At 35.1% G+C, this 19,575-nt stretch overlaps 1 protein-coding gene across 9 annotated transcripts in view; it reads right to left on the bottom strand.

Moving 5' to 3' along the window:
* Nucleotides 1-19,575, bottom strand: part of PTPRK (protein tyrosine phosphatase, receptor type K) — a 483,452-nt gene that overhangs the window by 359,549 nt on the left and 104,328 nt on the right. Inside the window, exon 1 of one of the 9 annotated variants that reach the window (XM_025042410.1) lies at nucleotides 1,792-1,831. The exons of the other annotated variants lie outside the window; for them this stretch is intronic. Within the exon in view, the coding sequence (XP_024898178.1) occupies nucleotides 1,792-1,816 (25 nt within the window). The 5' untranslated portion in view covers nucleotides 1,817-1,831. Of the gene's footprint in view, nucleotides 1-1,791; nucleotides 1,832-19,575 lie in introns of those variants that run through there. 9 annotated transcript variants of the gene reach the window in all.

The following is a 19,575-nucleotide window of genomic DNA, read 5'->3' on the forward strand; positions in this document are numbered from 1 at the left end:
CCACACAGAATCTAAATGGTTTTGAACAGCTTAGTGGAGCTAACGAGAGGAAGGAAAAGAATGAAAACGGTCACTCCCCATAACGCAAGTTCAAAAGGTGAAGTTAGTACTTAAGTCTCATCAAATCCCTTGATTTAAAAGAACACTTTGAAATATACTTCTCACAGCAAATGAAAGAAATAAAGCTTTATGGGGTCTAACGTGTTTGAGGTCAGTGATATACTCTTCAACGCTTTATTTAGATTACTTTCATACACAATTATAACTTAATAGGAGGGGGAAAACTGAAGCATAAAACCGATCAGATAAGCCTATAATCATGCTAACCACTTCCACTTTATTTAAGAACCTCTTTTTTATAAAAATGGAGTTAGCCTTTCCCTTTTACATCAGTCATTTTTTTCTGACTTTATTTTCAGAAGAAATTTTATGGCAGAGGTAGAATAATTACTTTTTCTTCTCAGCCTACATATATACTGGCACACACAACTCAACATATTTTAGTTTATTCAAATCATTAAAATAAGAACTATATGTCTAATCTTGAAAGAAAATGGATTAGAACTAATGACAATCCAGCAGTGGGATTAATGAGAAAAACCAATACCCAGTCTTCTTATTTGTTTAGTTTTCATGGGGAATCTTTGTGAAGAAACTCAGTGAATTCTGTGACCAAACAGCAGGTGATGGGGTGGTAAACTTCAGTCATATAAATTCTTCTCTGTAAACAAGGAAATCACTTTCTTCACCCACAGATTGTCAATTTGAATATGAATAAAAGTTATATTCCTCACTAATGACAGAAACAAACTAGCATCAGAGGCCAAAAACAAAAGATCAGAGATGTCCAGATGACATGATAGTCCTAAAGGATCTTTTTAGTCAAAAATGGACGATGTATGAGGGTATCCTTGATTTACTCATATGACTACAAGAATTCTTTAAAATAATCAAACTTCGGCAGTTTAAAGCTTAATACCCTCCTTTAAATAGGCTTAAAATAGCCTTTCTATAAATGCTCTCATTAAAAAAAAAAAAGATGCATTTTTCATTTAAAATTAATCAATGAAAAGAGTTTCCTAGGAAAGTTTTCCTCAAAATATAATTTCCTATCAACCCTAAAATAACGTATTGCTTTGCAACACATGCCTTCAGGGCCCCCATTGCCCTTTATAATAAGGTGAGTGCCCTATTTAAACTGTGGAACCTACAGTAGCTCATTTGGAAGACAAATGGCTTTAATTGCTATCCTTCATAGCCACTGTTAATTTTAGATTCCAGGATTCTGATTAGCAATAACAACTGTAGTAGTCTACAAAATAAGTGGGTCAACCCCTACTATTTGTTGCTCATTGCAACCATATCAGTCAAGAGTCTTGGAAATAGTTCCTGGTCCATTTGACTTGAATGTTAAAAATATTTTCAAAAAATATTAAATTTTACGGTTTAAAATAAGTTCTAATCTGAGAGATACTATATATCTATTTACTACAGATAGAGAATAGCAATAAACTTTAGTAAAGATTTTTTTAAATCATTTTGTAAAATATTTTGTATTTCAAGGTTAAAGACTTAAACAGTATACTGAACTAGATGACAGGAAACAAACAAACAAAAAGTACTGTTCCTGTCCTAATGTCATAGACAAATATGGGAGAGATAAATGTGTGTATACGTATATGTATATATATGCATACATATTCACATTAATTACAGTGTGTTACAAGGAATAATAACAGTGTGACCAAAGTCACGAAGAACACAAATGACAAATGAATTGGCTACACATACCCAGGATGGTTAGGGAAGGCTTCATGGAGTTGGGTCTATAAAGATGAGTAAGGACAGAAGGAAAAAAAACTGAAATTAGAGAAAAAACAAGAGCAAAGGCATAGAAGTTTAAAGACATTATATGTTGGGGAAACTCAAATATTCTCAAAACTTCTGTAATATGGGCATGAAAAGTACATTGGCAACAAGGCAAAAACAAAACTAAACGAAAGATTTTAGACATAAAATGTTTAAATTTTATTCTACAGTTGTAGCCATTAAAGGATTTCATCAAGAGTATGATAAAATTCAAGCCATATTTAAAATTAAGAACAGTAATAATAATAATTCTAGTAGCCACATAGAGTTTAAAGAGGAATTGGGGGGAAATGGAAGTAGATAATTTGTTTCAACCTTACATCATATAGCACATAATGTATCTTGAGCTAATTCCATATATACAATCCCCATTCACTATTTATGGCTTACTCGAAAGCCTTACATACAGAGTCTTCTATAATACATAATATTCTATACAAATGTTTCTGAGATCAAAAAATCTTTATATGTAATATTATAATCGATTTAAAAGAGAAATATCTCAGCAACATTCTAATTTATAAACAAAAAACATAACTCACGAATTTAAAGTTTCGCTAAGTTAGATGGCAAAACAAAAGGAGACAATACTGAAATGATGTTCAAGAAATTTAGTCAGGGAGAAAGGATGAAAAATGAGCAAGGAAACCATCCTCCATTTTCAGTTGTTGTACTTGACAGTGGTGATAAGACTATAGCGAGTAGCTGCAAATCATGTCAGAAAAATGGTGACAACAAGTTCCTGGACTCTTAGAGAAAAATTACTTCTGAAGAACCATTCCACAGATTGCTAACTCCTCTATGCCAACCAATCAGCTGAGAGACAGATCTATTACTGCGATAGTCTGCTTCCACTAGGGATGCTTTGCAAGTTGTTTACCTGAAAATAAAACTGAAGCTAATATGGACTTGCCAGAATTTCCTTCTATTCCTAAGCTGCTCACTGAAAGAATTGATATTAAGAAATATTAGGTACCCTAAAAAAAAAACAGTATCCCTAACGCCAAAACTATGTTACTTAAACATCTAGCAATTAGAGAGATTCTTGGGTGCTTATTTAAACAGATGGTAGTAGCAATATGAGGGAGTATGAAAAATAGAGACCCTTTCTGTGGAATTAGGAAGGAATGAATACTAAACTCAAATCCTTTTCGAAGGCAAACTTTTCAAAAAAATGCAGGGTTGAGTTGATTTAGGACCAAGTTGAACTGGAGAAAAATAAAGTCAGGAGAGCTCCATGCAGCTCTGAACATTCTGTGAAGGACATTTTTCTAACAGATATTACACAAGGACCTTGCACTCCTGGACTCCTATGCTATCTTAATTTTCTGACTGAGTATAATAGCAAGAAACATACAGAGTTATCTTTCATGACTCTTTACTGTTTGTAAAGAGCAAATTTCATTTAGCTAAAGATACAATTTTTCTTTTTATTTTTTTAAATTGTTTGAAATATGAAGAATTTTAAAAAGTAAGAACAAAGTCCTGGACAAAATATGTTGGCAAATACAATATCCTTAGCACAGTTGTTTTATGACTCTCAAAAATGGACAAATTAATCTTTTCCAACTGTGAATTATGCTGTGATATACAAATTTGTTCATGTAAGTGATCATCAACTTTGGAGTGATCTTCCTTACATTAAGGATACAAAGAAAAGTTGATACATGTCACATGAGAACACATGAAATACTGAAATTAACTTTGAATGGGTCATCTTTATCTTTGCTAATCAGAAACCATAATATAAATTTACTAGTTTAATCCTCAAAATTCATTACAAAGAAGCCAATACATTTAACAAAAAAATTCAAAAGAACTTATTTCTGTTCAAAAGAACAAAAAAGGAACTTATTACTGAATACCTTAAATGTAATTCAATATATAATCTAAATTAATAAAGTTTATTCCCAGAAAAACAGTCTTTTAGAAAAAGTATAAAAATTGATGCTTTTAAATAAAGTTTATATTGTCTGAAATCTACCAAAATATCCTAAGACACACACACACACACACACACACACACACACACACACACACACACACACTTGTTTTTCCTTTTAATTCTATACTTCTTGAAATATTGGAGGTACAAAATAAGAATTAACATATTGCTTTTGAGGGCATAAGTATGAGTCTCTGGTCATAATACATCACTGTGGTTCAATATCAAAGAGGACCTACGGAAGGAAAATAAAATGTATGATAAGAGTTCCTTAAAAGATAATCCTTTCAGATCCAGTTAAAATCCCTTGTCCTGATTGTAGTTAATTAGTATGTGAAAACATTATTTGAGCCTAGTTACTTCATAAGTGAAAGAAATTTCAAACACATTTGTGAAAATCTGATCCTATCATTTATTGATAGACATAAATGACTCTTAATGATGAGCGAAGAACTCCTTTCAAACACACCCATAAATTATCTAACTGTTCATCCCTAGAGTTTCATTTCCAGCTAAGTATATATGTTTAATACATATAATCCAAGACTATTTAGCTTGTAAAGTTTCTATGGAAATTGTCTATGATTCAGAGTAAATACTATACTCTAAATGACTGAATATTCTTCCTTTAATAAGACTGAATTAACCAGAATGGAATAAAGCCAATTTCAGTCTTCTCCATCTTTGCAGATAAGCAAAATTAAATCTCCGAAACTTCAATTAATATGACTTAAGGAATTTTAAGTAACTGGCACACACCACCAGTTAGATGGTGGAAGAGAGACTGTTTCTAGACATATCATGGAGTAATGGCACAGTTGATACATAGCTTTGCTGTTTCACTGCTTTGAGATTCACTTTCCTCCTCAGTAAAATCAAGATAATATTAGCTATAGTGCAGTGGTATAAGGATTAGTGATAATACTTGTAAAGCCCCTAACACTCAATAAGTTTGTTTTTAAACCACTCATTTTTTTTCACATTCCATTTTTTATAGTTTATTCTGTATATAGGCTATACAGAGGCATCCTAAGCACATATTTAACAGCTAAAAAGCCTAAATAAGAAAGAAACATGGTTTCTGTAAAATTTACCAGAAAGATTGAATAGTATTTCCATAAAGGTATTATTACCAAATTACTATAACCAGTTTTTCCTGAATACTCATCAGATATGCTTTCAGTTAGGAAACACTTTCCTTTAGATCAGAAGTCAGCAAACTTTATGTGCAGAAATCCAGTTAATAATAAATATTTTAGGTTTTGTAGGCTATACCATTTCTGTTGCAACTACATAACTGTGTCATTGTAGCAAGAAAGCAGCCACAGAGAATACCTAACAAATGGGTATGGCTGTATTTAATAAAACTTTTATTTACAAAAACAGGTGGCAGGCTGGTTTGGGCCAGTTGGCCATATATCACCAACCCCTGACTTAGATCACTCTGATCTTAACTATTCTAAAAATTATAGGAATACAAAATCTAGTAAAAACCTTACAAATAAAGGCCTTTGATTTCTGCATCACCTCCATATTACTCTGTTTTCTTTCCTAGATATCAACATGAGTAGCAATAGGCCACAGAAAAGAAATTGAATAGAAATGGACTCTGACTGACAGTACCACATCAGAAACCAAATCAGATTGTTGGGCTAGGAAGAGATAAAAGTCAGGAAGTGAGACTAGGAAAGAGCTAAAGACACTTTTAAGGTCTTCTAGTCTAGGCTTCAAACTTTTAAGACCACAAAGGGTAATATAATTAGCATTGTGACCCAGCATGCAAATATTTATATACACAGTGTGTGTGAACACACAAATACATTTATTCACTTGTGTTAGAGGAGGTCATCTAGGGTACGTGACCACTGGTTAACCCATGACCTGGACCCAGGTGATCAGACCCCCTCCCATGTCCTTGGAATGTACGTTCCACCCACTGACACAGCCTTGAAAGAGAAATGTGTTGATGAGACCATCTGGATGGTATCTGTGACTGAACCCTTTAAAGCCTCTATGTAAACTTTTAAGATTCCGTCAGGTGGGTGCAGAGATCTACTTGTCTTGTGGCCACCCCTGAAAAGCCTGAAAATAAGTTCCCTTGCTTATTAAGCCTGACACCTACCAATCTGGAGCAGTCTGCCTCTTTCTTAGGCCTCTCCTTGTCCTCCAAGTATAGAGGCCAGTTTCGAATTTCACCCAGGGAACTCTCAAAACTGTGAACCAACAACTCAATCATCTATTATCTTCTACTATAGGTCATTAAGACAGTGCTCTTTCTATAACTGAAATAAAATGAAGAGTAGTTATATGAATAAGGGAAATAGATATTTTTTAAAAAAAGTCCCACAATCCTCTGTCTCAAATACATATAAGTATATGTCCATCGTGGGAGGGAACCCAGAAGACAGATGTGAGCAATCCAAGTCTCTGGACCTAATTTTCAGGCCTTGGGAACAAGTTGAAATTCAAAAATAAGGCTGTGAGACCTGGTCATCCCTGACAATATGCATGTGACTTCATTCATCCTCATTATGGAGCTAATAAATGATTACATGCCATAAAGCCATAGAAATGATTTTACAAATTAAAAAGTTTATTAAAATATAAAAGGAAGTATGAAAAGTACCACAGAGTAGAAAGAGTAAAAATTGCCCAGGGTCACAGAGCAAGAAAATATCAGAGTCCAGGATCTGAATCCAGGCACAATGCATTCTTTACTGTTAACCACTACACTAAATGGCTCCTCAAAATCAAGTGGGATTAGACATTTTCAGAATCATCCAGTACGGCTCCCTCCAATGGGCATTACCTCAAGCTATTACTGAATTCAGAGAGCATTACTCATCCTATCCATGTAATGGTGTGGTGGTGCTGCATCCCTTGAGGATAAAATGTAGTAAATTTTGAACCACATCACATGGCAAAGTCTCTCAGGCTTGATGCCACAGATAGAAGAGGGTCTTTAACAAACAGCTATAAAAAGCCTAGCTGATGAACTAGTAACTTCAGCAAGGAATTTTATTAAAATAGAGTGACTTAAGGCTGAGAATTTATATGATCTTAACACTGTCCTATCACTCTTGCTTGACTACCTTCACTTTTCACCTCTCCTCCCACAGAACATGTATAAACACGTGGCTTTTCTATCTTTAAAAACATTACCATAAATTAAGAGCTATTTTGTTCCAGCAATTTTTGCATAGCACTCACATTAATCCTAGGGTAAGAAACCAGATGTTTCTCCAAAGATCATTAATGTATTTACCCGTTTCTTTTCCTATATTTTATCCTTTTATTTATTCCAGTAAAATCTTTTCTGCTTAGCATTAGCTATACAATCTAGAGAAAGCCACTGAACAAAGTAATAGAAAGTAAATGTACTGAAAAATAAATTCTCAACTGAAGCCATATTTACATTTTGGTAAAATCGGAAACTATCCAAGCTCACATTTAAACATTTCTTTGTTTTGTTTTGTTTCTCATGGAGGGATTCTTAGTGGGCTCTGCTTCACCCATATCAGACACATTTCGGCTTATTTTAGCAGTTGTTCCTAACTCAACTCAAGCATGATGGGTGATAGATCGTTTTTCATTTATGAAGGAAGTCTGTAAAATGCTGAAGCCATGTAAAATGGAATTCCATAATCCAGCCTCCTAGAGGAAGGGCAAAGATGGGCTTTCAGGCTTTGAATTTAAAATTTTATAGCAGATTGGCAAAGGAATCTTAAATATACTTGGCTACATTTTAGGTCAACACTGCAATAATTTTTTGTAAAACTTTAAAATGCACTTCAAGGAAATGATAATCAACCAATTTAAGTAGATAAAATGCATCTCAACAGTAAAAAAAAAAAAGTAACCTTCTATCTTTTTCAATAACATGAAGTCCCTTTTGTACCTAAATGCTGGACTTGGTGTAATGTAGAAGGTATACACACCAATGTATGGGTTTTTCATGGTTCTTAAAACATATTCCTAAGAGTAAAAAATCATTATTCTGTCATTTTTTATTTAGAAAAAGATATCACAATTTCAGTTAGTGTATAACTACTGGTATTAGACATATTAACCAGTTCTCATTTAAACAGTCAGTTTGGCCTTCTACCAGGTCCACAGCAAACAAGCCACTCACACAAACACAAGAAAATCGTTAATGTTGATATTGAGTGATGTCAGAAACCTCGTTACCAAAGATCTTTGACCTTTTTCTCATAAAGGAACCATTCTGGGCTTTAACCAGAGTTTTAGTGAAACTTTTACTAGTGTCAACTTCTAATGAAGTCAGTGGTAAAGCCATACTCAGGATAACATTCTCCTCTCAAAATTTCTTTCTCAAAAGAGTGCATATGGTTACCATTTAGTAGAATCACCACATAAAACAAATATGTCTCAAGCAGCAAAATACAATGCTATACACTGACATTTAAGTGACATATATGTCAGTGGCCATTCTAAATGTAATGGAGAGAGTTTCAATTGCGAGAACTGGTGAATAAGGTTTCCCACAGGGCCTCACCAAGATTCAGGTCTGCCTATATCTTCATTTTGTCATTTTTGTACCAATAAAAAAAAACAATTTGGCTTCACTTTCCCATCTATACTTCTATCTACCACATGAGAATGCTACGCCAATTAGTTTGAAAAATCTCTCCACCATATCCTATGACACTGAAGCTAAGTGCTATGCATATTTAAATCACATTAAGTTAAGATTTTAGTTAGGAAAACATTTAAGTGAGATGTTTAATATTGTTCTACATTAATTTTTAAAGTAATACGATCAATAATTTGGAGGATTAGAAAAAATGAGCTTTCAATAATATCTCATCATTCCTAGGCCTTTGTACAAAGAAAAAGCTATATGATAATAAATTCAGTGACATTAGAAATTCATGCTACCACTGGCTCTACTCCTTAGTAGAACTCCTAAGTGTAAACTACCACAATTCAACTATTCCTACATGATAAAAATATTTAAAACATGCTGACTCTGCCTTTATTAGAATTTCTTAGGAAATTCAAAAATATGAAAAATGTTTCAGGGCAATAAAGAGGTCTGGATTTGGAAAAATAATTTAATAGAGGTAAGAAGTTAATTTTATTTTGCTGCCAACTCCATCGAGATCAAGGGCTCATATTTCCTAAGAATAGTAGGTATAAAAATATCTAAAGATTTGAAATACCCTCATCTCATCAAATTTAGATGATTGTTGAAGCATTATATCCCATTTATTTAACATTTTTACTTTAATATTTTTGTCAGTTCTTACTCTAAAACATACTAACCAACTTTAAATCTATCCAACTGTATAGTTTACTGATAAAAGGCAAACACATTTCTTCAAAACAAAACATAAAAACCTGGGAATTTTTAATTTCAAATATGAGGGGGCAAGAAGCTGGCAAATAAGATTTGAATAATAGATTAAAAACAGTAGCAGCATGAAGATAGCATTTGAAGTCTGGTATCTGCTGTGCAGCAGTGCAGTTTTCCTCCCTTACTGCTCACCTCAAGTCATAGCTTATATTTTGGAATTTTCAAATCTCTAAAAATAGACAAAATAAAAGACATTATTACAACGTTGACCTGACAAGGCCATCCTAGCATATAATTAGTAAAATCAAATTGTACCTAATTAAAGTACCAATAAACTTAAGAAAAGTGTATCATCCTCACTATTCAAATAAAGGAAAATTGCAACAAAAGTAAGGAGTTTTGTCTCTATCATTTGCAAAACTTCATAGAATTATATCTAGTGTTGACAGTAAATGGGGTAAAATAGGAGGGCAATTACAGCAAAACTGCTTACAGATATAATCACAAATTTTACACTAATGAACATTGGTGAGGCATTATAATAGTTAATTCACATGGGGAACCTAAATGTTCAACATTATCAACTGGTGAAGATGAAGACAAAGCACATTTTAAGAAGCAATATAGAATCTAGCAATTTTTTTGTCAAAAACTGAAACAACGAAAAATCCAAAGGTATTATAGAGGTGAAGCAATATTGAACCAAATGCACAAATGGAAAGAGGGAAATGTCATAGGAGATCAATGACATCAAAGTATCCCTCCCTAGCCACCAATTCTTTCAACTGTCTATTTCAGTAGATTGAGAAAACAAAGGGAAACTAATAATGAGAAGTAACATTTTATAATAAACCATTCAAGATAAGATTAATTATACCAATAACATTGTAAGTCAGCCAAAAATAAAATTATCTAAAAGAATGACTAAGTATAACTTCCTAGTATTCTCCTACCATCTAACAACGTAGCTTAGCTCCTTTTCACTTATCACTTCAGTAACGTCAGGCCTTATCTGAAGGTACAACCAGAATGCAAAATAGATTGAGACATAATAGAGAGCTAAAACATCTAAAGCATTTCTGAGGGTACTTCATCTGCAAAGTATGGGTTTATAACTGTGTCGGAGTATGTATAAATATACACATTTCATATGAAATGCTTGGACCATGATTGTGACTATGCAGCTACTACTCGAAACATTATTTAACGCAACATTTTTCTAATTATACAATATTAGTAAAATAAAATCTATTCTTAGAAATAGCATTTTCAATTAGTGGAATACAACTTAATCAACCAGTGAAATCACATGTTAAACTTATTAGGGAAAAAAGGAAAACATCTCCCAACTCAAGTCCCTAGCTCTTTCTCTTGTCTCTCAATTTTGTATTTAACTTTAGTTTGCAGTTTGGATGTTAACAGAGTTTACTTAGACTGAGATGTTGGGTAGAGAAAATAAAGCTGGAGGAACTAAGACATGAAAATCAGGGGACAGAGCAAGCACTTAGCTGATATTCCAAGTAGTTATATTGACTAAGATTCTTTCAGAAAATACAGTGAGATGGTAACAGGAAGGAAGGCCATTGGGTTAGAGAAAATAGGCAATAGGGACCCAGAGAAATGAAAGCCTCCCTGAGGAAGGAACAGAAGAGACTTGGGGAGGGTGGAGAGGGAGCCGTGCTAAGATCAAGACTAAGAGCTTTAAGGGTCCAAGAGGGTGGAAGGTGGGGGGCAGACACCACTGAGCTGAGAACTAGATGGACGAGACTGTGGAGTTTGTGACCTACTCAATCTAAGTGGCAAAACCATAATTCAGATATAATTGGCAAACCACTATGATACTATGAATTGTATAAAGTTGTATCTCTTTAAGAACTGCCTGTACTTGCACAGAAGGCTTTTAGAAAAGTAAGAGGCACCTTGATTCCTGTTCAACAGGTTTTAAACTCCAAATCTAAAAGGAGATGTGTGAGGTTAGGAACTTTATCCCCCCCACTGCAATCAAGTCTACAGACGAATTGCCACAAGATGAGAATCATCCACTTACGTGATTCTGCAGTCTTCCCCCAACCCTCCAATTAGTAATTCCTGAAAGGCTATGTTTCATATAAAGATCTGTTTTTCATGTATTCAAGCATCTTGAATACAAAAAGTCTTACTTTTGCTGTGGAAATATTGCCAATAACATGGTTGTTTTCAGGAAAAATTATTTCTACCTAAACATTAAAAGTCACTAAAAGTTAGTGACTGGTCATGTGGCCTTTGCACCAGGCTGCAGCAATCTAAAAGATGGAGTCCTGAACTGGGATAGCTATGATTTCTTTAAAGATCACAAATGCTCGGCGAGTGAAAGGCCACTGGCTCAGTGGCATTAATTACACCTCCAAAGGTGAAGTGAGAATTGTGAGTCAAAGAATAAAATTTTATAGTACTATAAAACATTAGTCTAGAAATCACAGGGGAAGAAAACTGGAGAATAAGTAACAAGGCAGGAGAGTTAACTTGGCCAACACTAACTTGGCTGAGTCTTCAGTGGTAAAACTTTCTTCTAAGCCTTAAATTTATAATCACAGTAACAACCAAAGCCTCAAAAAAAAAAAAAAAAAACGAAAAAAAAAAAAAAAAAACCAATTAAAACAAAAAACAAACCAAAAAAAAAAAAAAACCAAACCAAAAAAAAAAAGAACTCTCCTCTTCTTAAATGTTTAAGATACAAAGTAAATCTTCTCAAGGATCAGCATGTCAGGCATACAATACTCTTTTCAAATCTCAGTTTAACATGGAGAAAAGTCACATCTAAACCAGTCAACAGTACTGTATACAAGATATACTAGAACATATGTAAACTTGTATTTTCATGCAGAGAAAGGAAGAGGAGATTTTTTGTTTCTACTCCTAAATTGAGAGCAGTTTTATTTTCAATCCTATGATGAAATCTACTCTCTACATATTGGCAGCTTCAAGCAGATATATGTTACAGCAAAATACAATATGTGCCTCTGGTATGCAGTTATGCAATTACAATCTTTAGATTCATTAGAATTCACAAACAAAACTCAGAAAGGCTTTATGGATCTCAAAGGGGATTAATGAAAATACTTGATCAGAATTCAAACAAAATGTAAAGCCAAGTTATTTTAACATACAAAAAATATTTAAAACAGTTCATAACACATAGTATATATCTAAATAGATATCAGGGGTTTTTTTTTTTTAAATTAAAAATCACATATATTCCCAACAAACAGAGATAATCAGTGCTAACATTTTGCTGTGTACTTTTTGTAGGCTTTCCAACATATTTCCTTACTGCTTATTGCTGAAGTTTAGGAAAGACACCTACTTTTTGAAAATTTAGTACCCAGCCATTTTGCTAGTGCTCTAAATCTAAAAATGTTTGTTACAGTTCATGCTCCTGGAACTTATAAGTATAAATTCATAATATCTAAATAATGCCATTTGTTCCCCTTTGTGTGTATGTATAATTGTTTAAATCGACAGGAATTTCTGAAACGTTATAATGATTATATTGAATACCTGTTAATTTATTAATGCTCTTCCTATTAGCTGGACCGTTACTTATTTTTGGTAGATCAATAACTATCCACTCATTTTCAATGCTACCTTCACAAAGGAATATTCTTTAGGCACAAGGTAATAATGACAGAAATTATAATAGTGTCAGAAGTAGTAACGGAAATAGATGTCACTATAATAGCAACAAAAACTGCAGCAGCAAGAACAGCAGCAACAGCAATAATAGCAGCTACTAATGATAGTGTCTACTATGTACCAGGTACTGTTATAAGTACTTTATGTGAAGTAATTCATTTAATTTTCACAATACCTAAACAGATGAGTATTAGGACTATGTCCACTTTATAGATGAAGAAACTAAAGCCGTTTATTTTAGCTTAAGTAATTTGTTTAAGGTCACATCGCTAGTAAAGGCACCAAATCAGGATCTTAATTCAAGCAAAGCCAGCATTTCTAAACTTGCTTTAAATGGATGAAAATAAGCACTTCGAAGGGAAGAAGACCATCGGCCTTGAGAAAGTCAACAGGAAAGCTAGGTATCATTAAGTCAAAAATGCAGTCTAAACAAGAAGCCACAAAGCGTAGGCCAGATACCACAGGCTTTATGTAGGAAAGCTCTCTAGAGAAAGAAGATATGTTGTTGCACAAACTATGGTCAGTTACAAGAGTTCCCTTAGGAAAAGCAGGTTTTGTGCTCCAAACACTCCCATGTAGTCATGTAGTCAATGGCTTCCTCTTAGTTCAAGAACGTCATTCACTTCTCAAGTCAGAGAATTTTAAGTAAGTTATTGGCCCTAGTTTTTCACTTCTTTCTCCCTCTTCTCTTGGAGAGAGGGAAGGGATCACAGTCTCATTTTAGCAGCTGTGACTCAGCTGTCTACATGCCTATACCAGGAATTTGGACATCCCTTCAGAGATGCCATTTACAATTAAGGAATTGTTAGAAAAGCAAAGATATGTTCCTCTTTCAGTTAGCATCTCTTTTTATGTAATAAATATTTTTAACCCCGTTTATTTCAGTATCTACAACCCATACATTTCTTCAGTAGTAGAATGCATTTAATTTACTTGAACCAGCTATTTGAGTATGATGACTGTATTTAGACCTGCCTACAGATCATGAAAGAAGGACACGGCAGTAACATTCTAACAGGAATATAGACAGAGTTCAAAGCAATCCCATAGAGAGTGAGGGAGGGAGGGAGGGAGGGAGAGAGGGAGGGGGAAAGAGAGACAGAGAGAGAGAGAGAGAGAGAGAGTATCAAGAGTATAGGTCAAGTGCCCATCTGCATAGAGTGTGTGCTGCTCAGACTCGTGTTAAGGAATTGTTAGAAAAGCAAAGATATGTTCCTCTTTCAGTTAGCATCTCTTTTTATGTAATAAATATTTTTAACCCCGTTTATTTCAGTATCTACAACCCATACATTTCTTCAGTAGTAGAATGCATTTAATTTACTTGAACCAGCTATTTGAGTATGATGACTGTATTTAGACCTGCCTACAGATCATGAAAGAAGGACACGGCAGTAACATTCTAACAGGAATATAGACAGAGTTCAAAGCAATCCCATAGAGAGTGAGGGAGGGAGGGAGGGAGGGAGAGAGGGAGGGGGAAAGAGAGACAGAGAGAGAGAGAGAGAGAGAGAGTATCAAGAGTATCGGTCAAGTGCCCATCTGCATAGAGTGCTTGCTGCTCAGACTAGTGTATGAAAGAACATTAGTCCCTTACCTCAATGACGTTCACCCTAGTTTCCTGCGGAAATACAGGGCTACACTTATTCTGAACCTGTATTTATTTAAATTCAAGGAATTTGAAAATGTGAGGAGTTGCACAAGATCCCCAAGCCCTTCTCCACCCAGTACAAGAATTTTCTCTTAGAGTCTCAAGACAGATGGCCTCTCTGCATCTGCTTGGATATTTTCATGCCCTTCATCTTAAGGAAGGACCTCTGTGATATTAATGGTATTTCACCATAATGGCTGTGAAATCATGTGACAATTCAGATGGAATGACATGACACTTTTGAGAAATTTGATCTTCTCAAACACTACACTCTATTGAGTGTAATATAACCACGAAACTTCGGAACTGGAAAGGACTTTAAAGAACATTTAAGCACAGGTGACGTTCTGTGTTAACCTAGACTGTGGTTAAATAGGAGGTCTACAAGTGCATATATGTGAAGCTTACCTACAATAACCACTATACAAGGATTACCTGCCTATATTGAGCCAACTTTTCAAAACAATGCTTGATTTCTGTTGACTTTTCAAATTGATGTCTACTTCTTAATTTTTTTTTCTGTCCTATTTAATAGACCTTTAAAAACCCTAATTACAAAATTAACAACTGCTAATAAAGTTAATAGGTCACTAAAAGAAGCAGAAACTACGATACTAGGATTCTGATGTCTCATGGGTCACAACGTGGAGAAAAAAGAAATCAGATCCATTCAGCCTTTTAAAAGGACGTCATAGAGAAAAAATTCTATGTGAAACTCTCCAAACTCAAAGGCATAAGCTTATTTACACTAAAGGTAGTTGTAATATTAAGTAAAATAAATGCTCATTGAATATGGCCACATTTTCTCCTATTCTTAGTGGTATCAGAACTAGAAGAGACATAAAAATTTTACCTGAGAAAGTTCCAGTCAAGATGTCAAAGTAGATATATGCTGTGCTGCTTCCTCTCACAACCACATCAAAATTACAACTAAACTACAGACAATTACCATTGAGAATCACCTGAAGTTTAGCTGAACTAAAGTCCTGTAACTAAAGATGTACATAAGAAGCCATGTTGAGATTGGTAGGAGAGGTGGAGGCACAAGATTGGCTGGTCCTACACCCATGTGTGGGAGTTAAAACTCAGAAGGGATATCTCCGCTGTAGAGGTCTGCCTTAAAGAGCGAGGAGTCACAGCCACAAACTGACTCTCCAGGCAAGGGCTCCAGAGCCAGGAAGATAAGTTCTCATAACTTCTGGCTCTGTAAACCAGCGGAGATTGTGGCTGAGTGTGACAGAGGGCTGTGGGAGTCCCAGGCATTCCACTTAAAGGGCTTGTAGACAAACATACTCACTGATGGACTCACTTGCTCTGAGTTCCAGCAGCTTGAAAGGTGCCAAGGACATACAGGGAGGAATTGAATTGTCTAGACTCCAAATGAAGGCTGGAGGGCAGCTTTCTTCCATATAGAAGTGCTGGCAGAAGCAAATATTCCTTTGTTGAGCCCTCCCACCACTCAACCTGTAGACGCAGGTGAGCGCTATATCTGAGTCTCTATCAACCTTGCTAACACCGTTCATGCCACCCTGGTGAATCCACATGCCACCCTTGTGATTCCCTGAGACTCTGCCCCACCCAGCTTATAGGCCCAAATAAGCCCATTCAAGTGTTTTTTTCATACAAATTGCCTGTCTTGGTTCATGCTGTGGACTTTCCTAACATCTCTGAAAGGTTCACAAATGCAAACAAGCAGCATCTGGCCTTGGGGTGCCCTATGCCTCTTGCTAAGCAACTCCAAGCCTGGCACTAGCAGCAGCTGGCCTTCGTTTGCAGCTTAGACTCTTCCAGCCACCCTCAAGCCAAGCACAAGTGGAAACCATCTGCAGATCACTTTATAGCTCATACTGAGTAGCCCCAGAGAGGGCACAGGCAGTAGGTGACCTTGGCCTGCAACAGAGCCACTTTCAGAAGGGGGATGGCACACCCAGTGGCCAGCTTCAGACCACACAAGAGAACTGCCCAACCACCTCTACAAAAGACAAACCCAAAGGGTGGACTGGGCAGGCACCAGAATGCTGCTAAAACTAATCCTGCTCCACAGGGTCAACCCCTGCACAATAGCTCTGCCACTGTAATTATGGCCAGTCCTCACAACAAATCAGCCGGAGGATCAATCTCTCCCACTGATGTACAAAGAACAACCAAAGTGCAACTACAACTAGAAAGGCACACATAACCACACAAAAGACACTCCTGGAACACCCGGCTAAGGTGACCAGGGAGAGTGTCACTGAGCTCCACAGGACACCTATTATATAAGGCCACTCTACTAAGACCAGAGACATAGCAGCTCTACCTAATACATAGAAACAAAAACGTGGAGGCAGCCAAAATGAGGAGACAAAGAAACATGTCCTAAATGAAAGAACAGAACAAAGCTCCAGAAAGAGAACTAAATAAAATGGAGACAAGCAATCTACCAGATGCAGAGTTCAAAATTCTCAGGGAATTAGGGGAAGAGTAGAAGAACTCAGTGAGAATTTGAGAACTTTAACAAAAAGGAAACAAAAAAGAAAGATAGAAAAAACACACACAAAAAAACAGTCAAAAATGAATAATACAATAACTGCAATGAAGAATACTTTAAGAGGATTCGACAGTAGATTACATGAAGCTGAGGATGAATTGGTGATTTAGAAGATAAGGTAGCAGAAAACACCCAATCTGAACAGCAACAAGAAAAAAAGAATCCAAATAAATGAGGATAATTTAAGTGGTCTCTGAGACAACATCATGCGTACTAACATTCGCATCATAGGGGTACCAGAAAGAAAAGTGAAAGAGCAAGGAATTGAAAAACTATTTGAAAAAATAATGATGAAAAACTTCCCTAACCTGGCAAGGGAAATAGACATACAAGCCCAGGAAGTGCAGAGTCCCAAACAAGATGAACCCAAACAGGTCCACCTAAAGATACATCATCATTAAAATTCCAAAAGTTAAAGATAAATCTTAAAAGCAGCAAGAGAAAGGAAGTTAGTTATCCCATAAATCTGGCAGCTGATTTCTACACAGAAACTTTGCAGGACCCAAAAGATTGACATGAAATATCCAAAGAGATGAAAAGGAAGAAACTACAACCAAGATTACTTAGCAAGGCTATCAGTTAGAATCAAAGGACAGATAAAGAGCTTCTCATACAAGAAAAAGTTAAAGGAGTTCATCAATACCAAAACAGTATTATAACAAATGTTGGAGGAAGGAGAGGAAGAAGGAGGAAGGAGGAAAAATGAGGAGGCAGAGAAGAAAAAAAAAGAAATAAAACAATGAATAACAAAATGGCAATAATTACACAATTACATTAAATGTAAATGGCTTATGTACGTGAATCAACAGATAGAGTGGCTGAATAGATAAGAAAATAAGACTCCTGCATATGCTCTCTAGGAGACTCACTTCAGATGGAAAGACACATACAGTCTGAAAAGGGACAGAAAAAGATATTTCATAAAAATGGAAACAGACAAACGAAAAAGCTGGGGTAGCAATACTTATACCAGAAAAAATAGACTTTAAAATAAAGGCTATAACAAGAGACAAAGAAGGACCCAGTAATCCCACTTCTGGGTACTTATCCAAAGAAACCCAAAATACTACTTAGAAGGGGCATGTGACTTTATATGTTCATTGCAGTATTATTTACAACAGCCATGATATGAAGGCAATCTGGGTGTCCATCAACTGATTAGTTAAAGAAGAGACAGTACATATATACAATAAAATATTATCCTTAAAAAAATTATATCTTGCCACCTGCAACAATATGGATGGACCTAGAGGGTATTATGCTGAGTGGAGTAAGTCAGCATAGATAAATATCTAGAGAACAGTATAAACAGACAAAGAAAACAGAAACAAACTCATAAATACAGAGAACATTTTGATGAGTGCTAGATTGGGGATGTGTTGGTAAATGAGGGTAGGGGATTAAGAGGTACAAAATGGTAGTTACAAAATAGTCATGAGGATGTAGAGTATAGCATGGAGGATATAGTCAATAATACTGTAATAACTATGCATGGTGTCAGATGGGTACTGGATTTATCAGGTGATCACTTTGTATATAAATGTTTAATCACCGTACATCTGAAACTAATATGTCAATTGTAATTGAAAATTCTTTTAAAGATTAAAAAAATGATTTTATCTGATTCAGCTTCCTATCTCCAGGTAGGAAAGGCATTATAGGCCCCTTTTATACTAGGGACTCTCTAAGGTTAACTGACTTTCCCAGACTCAATAAATGATGAAAGAGAGAGACGATCCCAAAGCCCCTCTCTCCAGGGGCAGCAATTATTTTTAATCTACTTCATACACTCTCCAATATTTACTGTTGATTTGCAAACTCCATTAGCCAATTTTTAAATTTTTTTTGCTAGTATATATAGATAAAATTTCCTCAGAGCAGATGATTTTTAAAAAAGATAACAGATATTGTATGTCATTCACCTAGTTTTTAAGAAATTAATCAACAAGAAGTTGGATTGCTTTATCATTGTTTATTTTTAAAACCTGATCATCTTTTATTGCTCTGTCCAGTTGACCTAATGTAATAAAGCTATTTCTAAGCTTTTCTGAATATGGTTTAGATTTTCCATAATGTTTTCACTTAGTATGAATATTTAATTTAATATTTACAAATAGAATTAGTGAAAATGTTCTCATTTTATAGTTGAGAAAAGTGAGGTACAGAACAGTTCATTGATTTGGCTAAGGCCACACAGCTATTAATTGGTCAATTGAAACCTATACATCTGTGTTTCAAAAGTTTATGTAATTTTCAATCCATCTGGAAAAAAAGAATATCTGAGGTTTTACTGACATACATATAGCAGAATGAGGAAATGGCAGGGACTCTTCATAAGCACACAGTCTACATTAGGTGTTGCTAAATCAGGTAATTTCAGTTTATCTTTGATAAACTTTCTTTAATTTCTGCTCACTTGTTCACATGATTCAAGGTCAACACAACCTCACAAAGCTATTCTCTGCATGTCACCTTCCAAACCTCCTCCCCAACAACCTCAGCATTCTACAACGCCAAGGCTTCTATGTGAAATATAAAAGAAACAGAGATTTCTCTTTTAAACATTTTGGGCTTTTATTCTTCAGAAAAATCTG

Source organism: Pteropus alecto, unplaced genomic scaffold, assembly GCF_000325575.1.
Source record: "Pteropus alecto unplaced genomic scaffold, ASM32557v1 scaffold79, whole genome shotgun sequence".
Lineage (NCBI taxonomy): Eukaryota > Metazoa > Chordata > Mammalia > Chiroptera > Pteropodidae > Pteropus > Pteropus alecto.